The sequence below is a fragment of the Gigantopelta aegis genome, chromosome 15 (genome assembly GCF_016097555.1).
Source record: "Gigantopelta aegis isolate Gae_Host chromosome 15, Gae_host_genome, whole genome shotgun sequence".
Taxonomy (NCBI): Eukaryota; Metazoa; Mollusca; class Gastropoda; order Neomphalida; family Peltospiridae; genus Gigantopelta; species Gigantopelta aegis.
In genome coordinates this window covers 10,923,198-10,931,103 of record NC_054713.1, presented here as the reverse complement: position 1 = coordinate 10,931,103, position 7,906 = coordinate 10,923,198, and the positions used below count along the sequence as shown (strand labels likewise).

At 40.5% G+C, this 7,906-nt stretch overlaps 1 protein-coding gene across 2 annotated transcripts; it reads left to right on the top strand.

Annotated features, from left to right (window-relative positions):
- LOC121390433 (probable transporter MCH1) lies at window positions 1-6,590 on the top strand. Of its 2 annotated transcripts, XM_041522247.1 has the most exons (3): window positions 1-134; window positions 2,986-3,192; window positions 5,333-6,589. In XM_041522247.1, the coding sequence occupies exons 1-3, from the start codon at window positions 53-55 to the stop codon at window positions 6,346-6,348; spliced, it is 1,305 nt and encodes a 434-aa protein (XP_041378181.1). In that variant the 5' UTR covers window positions 1-52; the 3' UTR covers window positions 6,349-6,589. The 2 variants fall into 2 exon arrangements, with proteins under 2 accessions (XP_041378181.1, XP_041378182.1); XM_041522248.1 differs by lacking the exon at window positions 2,986-3,192 and having other exon boundaries at window positions 5,333-6,590.
- The last annotated feature ends 1,316 nt before the right edge of the window (window positions 6,591-7,906 follow it).

The following is a 7,906-nucleotide window of genomic DNA, read 5'->3' as shown; positions in this document are numbered from 1 at the left end:
AAGGACCTACCAGGCACTACGAATAACAGCGTTAGTTATCGGGTGTATTGGCATGGGCGTCTCAGGCTCTGTGTACGCCTTCGGCGCCTTCGCTAACGCCTTGAAAAAGACGTTCAATTACACACAGACGGAGGGTAAATATATAACTTTTATAATTTCATTCTTAAAACTGCAATATCAATACTATATATATATATATATATATATATATATATATATATATACTGTGCCAAATAAGTTTAGCAATTACGTACAAGATATGAAATACAGACAACCTGATTGGATGCTGAATTTATTTGTACACATTATTTGATACAGCATTTCTGAATGTAGCCAGCAGTAACATGTTGTCACGGTTTAACGTCGTCACTTTAATGTCAACTGATGAAACGGAGGGGTACATCTACCAAAATGTTGAGAGAGGCTCAATAATGTGTGTGTGCACCAGCGGCATTGATGACAGCAGTACATCGTCGTCTCATGCTTCTAATGAGACCATTAATCTCAGGAACAGTAATTGCGTTCCATTCCCGGTTCAGAGCAATTTGTAGGTCATGGACATTAAGGATATGAGGATGGTTTTCGCGTACCCTACGGCTCAGTTGGTCCCATGCATACTCAATTGGGGACAAGTCAGGGGACTTTGGTGGCCAGTTCAACAGTTGGATGTGGTTCCGCTCAAGAAGATTAGTGGTTAGCCTAGCGGTATGTGGTCTAGCGTTGTCATGTTGAAACAGAAAGCCAGGATGCTGCTGCAGGAATGGAATGACCACTGGTGTAATGATCTCGTCGCAGTAACGTTGAGCAGTCATGTTTCCGTGAATGAAAACGAGATCTGTTTTACCTCCACCATGAATGCCGTCCCAGACCATGACGCTGCCACCGCCATATCGGTCATGCTGAATGACGTTGTCTGCATCATATCGTTCTCCCCGTCGCCTCCATACACGACGCCTACCATCCGCAAACTGAACACAAAACCTGGATTCGTCTGTGAATAATGTCTGATCCCATTGTCTGCGTCGCCAGTGTTGGTGTATTCTGGCCCATCTCAGACGTTCCTGAATGTGACGCGCTGTCAGGGGAACAGCAACAACAAGGCGACGTGCTTGTAATCCAGCAGCATGGAGACGGTTACGGACAGTTTGAGCATGAATTCTAGTGCCTGTGGTTTGCTGCAAAGTACGGGCTAATCGAGGAGCACTTTCGAACCTATGACGTCGAGATGACATCACTAAATACCTATCTTCCCTTGGAGTAGTTAATCGTGGTCTACCAGAATGTGGTCGATCTCGCACTTGCCCAGTTTGGTGTAGGCGTTGTCGGAGTCGTGATATGGTACTGTGATGAACACGAAAGTACTGAGCGACGTCGTGTACGCGTTGGCCGGCGTTAAGCCGTCCCGTTGCTTCATGACGTTGATTTTCCGTTAAGCCTGGACGGCGACCCATTATAACAGCATAAATTCTTCCTTTTGTTTTTGGATAATGTTGGTTCAGTGCATCAAAATGTGATTTCAATACATCCGTATTGCACGCGCTTCTGCGACAGCACGAGCGCACCGCGTTTGCACGCGCAGTACACATAGCGGCGTGCGATATAACAAATGGTGTTCTTTTCATTACCCAAAGCGACAGGGCATATGCAACTAACATATTACCAAGTTTTATCACTTTATTTTAATTTATTTGGCAGCAACAGTCATTTACAAAAAACTTGCTAAACTTTTTTGGTTAAGTATATATATATATATAATCACGTTCAATTGTTTAGACCCTAAGTTTTTTTTGCAAATGTTACGTTTAATTCCTATCCAATCCTCGTTTTCTGTACATTTGCATGAAAACAAACCCAAACCCCAACAGGTTTTATATACAATTCATCATCTAAAACGCACAAAGTTGACTTATTTCCATTTTACAAAAATCTCTGTATATTTTGAATGCAGGTTCGTTCTCCTATAATCAACTAAGGCCATTTGCATAACAAATGCATCACTCTATAGTGTCTTTCAAACTAATTTTCTTTTTCACCTTCCTAGCGGAATATATTCTAGTATGACCTATATTTAAGAAATAATTTGGAAACATAAGTCAATAAGTAATTGAGGCGCGGATTCAGGCGGTGAGTCCAGGTGACACGCCCCCACCCTTTGTCAAACGCTATATATTACAGAATACACAAAAAATGAAAACCTATCCCATCCACCTGTTCAAAAGCTATTAAAAGACTTATTACAATTAGCTCTACTGGGTCTAGCCAGTAGATCTAACAGCATTGCGACTCCCATGTCCAGATAACATTTCATCTATAAATAACAATTTAAATATCGACCATTACACTTCGCCTTTTGTAGCGTTATTCGGGAGCATACAAATTCTAAAAATATCGGGCGAGACTATGCAATAGGCGAAGTTGTTGGTCTATTTCAACTTTGAAAAACACAGGGAGAGAAGTGCAGTATTGGATTGTATACTAATATAAACAGATTTTATGGCTATTCGTCTTGAAACGAATTTTATATAAAATTTTATATTGCAATTAGTTTCCGGCATACTTCGTAATTCACCCGAATTATTTCGTATACCCTCGGCATAAATCCCGAATGTTTTCAAATTCTTTTCAAATCACTGGCATGATTTTGCAAGTAAGGTTTTGATTGGTCGAATGAAAGGTCAACTGGACATGATCTCCAACGGGGTGCTGTTAGATCCACATGTAATAGTGGAGCTAATTTTAGTTAGATTGCTACGTCATTAATGTAATGTGCTGATACAAAAAAAAAAAGAAAGAAGAAAAACGTTTGGGTGCTATTGGGGACAATAATTCTGATTCTAAAATAAAAATGGTTACGTTTTGTACTTAGTGTCTAGGGCCGAAGCTGTCCCATTGTCCCTTAATACAATGCATTCATCTTCCCATCCCTACATTTTCGTTGTCGTTTCTGGGACATACTGAATTTATTACTCCTTTTATTGTTTTTAGTTGAATCGTTGGCATTCATGAATAATCTCGGAATGGCTTTCGCCTTCCCGGCAGGGATTATGGTGGAACGTGTTGGCGCGCGCTGGACGTCCTTGACCGCGCTAATTTTGACCTCACTGGGGTCATTCTTGATGTACAGCACTACGTACCAAAAAGTGTTCTACTCTAGTAGATCTTGGCTGCAAGATATATATTTCTTTCTAACAGGTGAGCAGAGGAGAAAGTTCCCCAAAATTCCCCTCCGCCAAGAAAACAACAGACACACATGCATGCATATATATTTATTATCCACATAGTAAAAGTTATTTTGGAAAATATAATCAGTGTGACTCACGTGTGTCATAATGATTTCACGTGCACACCGAATGACGTAATTTTATGAAGCGATTTAATGCGGCTTCCCCAGTGTAAACGTTAGGCATAACTTTATTTTGATGTAAGGACATCCAAAATGACGTCATTCGAATTTGACATCATTTCCATTCACAAATACACCGCGCAACATATTCTTACGTCATTTGAATATCTAGTAATGGCGGACTGGAATTAAAGTTGCGTGTACAGTTTACAAAAACACGCCCTAGTTATTAACCATTACACCGGGTTTTTTCGCTATTAAAACCATTTTCTCACAAATAAAATTGCACTTTACTTACATTTTATTATTTAGAATATACATTTCCATTCACCTGAAGTGTTTTTTGGTAATCCTGGTAATTCTGGTAATTTTTTCGTATTTCTTAAAAACGCCATGGGCGTCGATCGGTGGGGAACAGGGGGGACGCATCCCCCTCACTTTTCAACGCCGGGGGACAATCTATATAAATGCCCCTCCCCCTTTTTCCTTTATCACACACACACACACACACACACACACACACACACACACACACACACACACACACACACACAATAGTGCACTTAAAGACTACCAAGATTCAAGTTCTTTCCTAACAATGTAACCCCTGATTAAATACACACACACACACACACACACACACACACACACACACACACACGCGAGCGCACACGTACGCACACAAACACTAACACGCCCCCCCCCCCCCCACACACTTTTAAAGCCTGATTGACGCCCATGAAAAACGCACGCGCGTCCGAGAAAAAACCGTTGAGCAGACGAGGTCTAATCTATTTTTAGAGGAGATCTACCCGCTTTAACGTCACAGTCGTTGGTATACCACGTGACCGTTATAATTTTGGTTCGGTTTGTTTTCTCGTGCACGGTTCGCGCAATCAACATCCGATTTGTTGTCGTTTGCTTGTCGTTCATTTGTGAGGTTTTTCTTCACAGTTCGTGAACATTTTGATTAACAATAAAGTTCAGACAAGTAAGTATCTCAATACAAAACGTTACAAAACCTTAAAACCAATAATTTTGCAAAGTCTTACGATATCTGGAGAGGGGATACAACCTTGGGGGTGGGGATGGGGGGCACAAGTTATATTGTATTACCTTTATTTAAATAGAATAGGACAAAAAAAACCTTACATTTTCGTCCTGGGGAGGGAAAGTGCCTCCCCACCTCTGGTACCTACAGACTGTACTACTACTACTACTACTACTACTACTACTACTACTACTACTACTACTACTACCACCACTACCACTACCACTACCACTACCACTACCACTACTACTACTACTACTACTACTACTACTACCAACAATAATAAACGGTGCATCTAATTGTTAATAACAATAGGTTAGCCACTAGTACCCGGTGCCGAATAGCAAATGTAGGCTAATTGCGGTTTATATATATCAAATATATTATTTCAAAAACTGTAGTATAGTCAACATGGTCAGTGACGGACTATCATTGTCGTCTTATTCCGATTCAAATATCATGATTGCTGCAGCAGCCACTTCCTCAACAGAAGCACCCATGCTGGTAAAGTAACTTTCTTTTCCAAACTCATTCCTTTCGCTGTCCAGGACAGAACCGTTGGAACATGCCCAGGAGAGGTGAAAGGAACGCACCCCAAGTCTATGTGCACTCTGGGAAATTTGTCGTAACATAGGCATTTCTGTGCTTCGAGCGACAACTACCGGTGACATCAGAATACTAACTTTCTAAATTATTTCAAGTAATTGGGTCACGGGGATTCCCATGGTATTTATGGATATAAAACCTGCTTTCTCACTCTATTTTATAAAAACGTGTGTTACAGTTTTGTAGATTAACCAAAATTAAAATTAATTTTCGCGGGCGTGCAACTTTAATAGCCCTTATACTATACTACTAGTATCTTATAACAGAGTCCCCTATGCTGTTTTCGCGCCATTTTCACACGTACCACGTTAACGTCTGGTTACTATTTCTAGGTACTGGCGTCACCTTCACCTACATAGCTTGTCTAATGACCATCTCCGCAAACGTCAGCCCTAAACACCTAGGAAAAGTGTTAGGGATTATTAACGGACTGCACAGTTGTGGTGCGATGGTCGTGGCGCTGGTTTACGGTACGCTATTCACAAACGGCCACTATGACAATGACGAAGATAAACAAGACTTGCGGGGATTCTACCTCACGATGGCGCTGATATTTACAGTTACAAATATTCTTGGAATACTTTTCCTCTCTCAGTATGGACATGGCGACACCGAGGAATTGCCTCTTATAAGCGGTGACAAAGTCCGGAAAGACCGAAAAAAGATCAGAGACAATATTCCGATTCCGGAACCGGTTGAAGATATCACTGGTTTCAAGTTGCTGAAGTCCTTTGATTATCAGTTCTTGATGTGGACTTTCATTATCTGTTCCAGTTTACAGTATATGTTCCAGAGCAATATTACGACATACCTCAAATCGTTTCGTATGGAGAATGCTAGCACGTTATTCACGACCTTGTACTTCACCTTGGGAACGGTCTTTATCTTCGTCATTGGATATCTCTCCGATTCCATAGTCCACCGAGTGCCTCGACCTGCTGTTGCCTTAATCGCGATAATTTTCCAAACCGTTAGTTTAACTCTGTGCATCTTTTTCGGAAATTACTACAGCGTCTTGCTCGTTTCGTTACTATGTGTTGTAATATCTTTCGGCGTCACCTGGAGTCTAACTGCCCCAATGACCAGCGAGTTCTTTGGGATGAGGTATTTCGGACGGAACTGGGGATTCATGATGCTGGGGTCAGCATTCTTTGCTCTGATTCTGCATAAGTTATTTGGCGCCATTTACGACGATCAGATCAAAACTTCGGGAGTTAAAGACTGCTTCGGACTCGGCTGTTTCCGATACAGTTTCTTGATGGTCGCGGGTTTGAGCTTTTGTGCTGTCGTATTGTACGTCGGGCTTCTTAAAAGAAGACTGAAACTACTTAGATTCATCCAGGATTAATAGTAGTACAAGGGCCTTTATAGAGTCATGGCCTACTTTTCATGACCTTGGATACCTTGGCATATTCGGACAGGTCTGTGTCCGCCCAATCTTATTAAAATTAGCTCTACTGGTCTACCAGTAGATCTAACAGCAATGCGTGTACTCCCATGTCCAGGTGACATTTCATCTATAAATAATAATTTAAATATCGACCAATCATATTCGGGAGCATACAAATTCTAAAAATATCGGGTGAGACTATTTATGTAAAGGCAAACTTGTTGGTCTATTTCAACATTAAAAAACGGTAGGGGGGGGGGGGGGGGGGGGTGGAGGTGGAGTGCAAAGTAATAAACTAGTAGAAACAGATTTTATGGCTATACCATCACGTTTTTGTTTTCGTCTTGAAATTAGTTTCCTGCATACTTCGTAATTCACCCGAATCACTTCGTATACCCTCGGCATAATTGCGAATGTTTTCAAATTGTTTTCAAATCACTGGCATGAGTTTGCAAGTAAGGTTTTGATTGGTCGAATGAAAGGTCAACTGGACATGAGCTCCAAAGGGCTGCTGTTAGATCCACAGGTAATAGGAAGGACATGTTTTATTTATCGACACACTCAACACATTTTATTTACGATTATATGGCGTCAGACATATAGTTAAGAACAAACACAGATATTGAGAGAGGAAACCCGCTGTTGCCACTTCATGGGATACTCTTTTCGATTAGCATCAAGGGATCTTCCATATGCACCATCCCACCGACAGGACAGTACATACCACGGTTTTTGTTACATCAGTTGTGGGACACTGGCTGGAACGAGAAATAGCCCAATGGGTCTACCGACAGAGATCGATTCTAGACCGACCGCGCATCGAGCGAGGCACGAGGTGAATACAGGGTTTTGGACGGTGTGTGGAAGATTATGACCTGTGAGATGTATTTTAGAGCATTATAAAATTAAAATATAACAGAATCATGGGTTCCGCCTCAGCTAAATACAAGATGAGATGATCGTATATGCATCTTTTGTTGCTTTGTTTCAAATTATTTGCAAATTTGGGGTTAATTTTAGAGGGTGAATGTTTATTTCACATGCGAGGTCTAAAAAATGTACTTCTTTTCACTTATCGCAGCCGGCTATTTCGAGCCATATATATACATACATATTTAAACATATACGTGGAAATGTAATATAACACATTTACTTTAAGCAAACTTTAATTTGACTTCAATAAGTTCAATACAATGTTGGATTAAAACATTTTATAAAAAATCCATTTCTAGTGTTCTGCAAAATGGTTATTTGTCAGAAACTTTTAAATTAGAAAGAGGGTGTAGACAGGGGTACCCCCTGTCACCCTATATCTTTATAATTTGTTCTGAAATCCTCTCAATTTTAGTTTAAAATAATGCAAATATCAAAGGTATCACTATTGATGGCGAAGAATATCTAATATCTCAATATGCTGATGATACTACTTTTACTTTTAACGGATCTCCCGAGTCTCTGTTCAGTACCATGACATTACTTGATTACTATTCTGAAATCTCCGGTCTAAAAATAAATT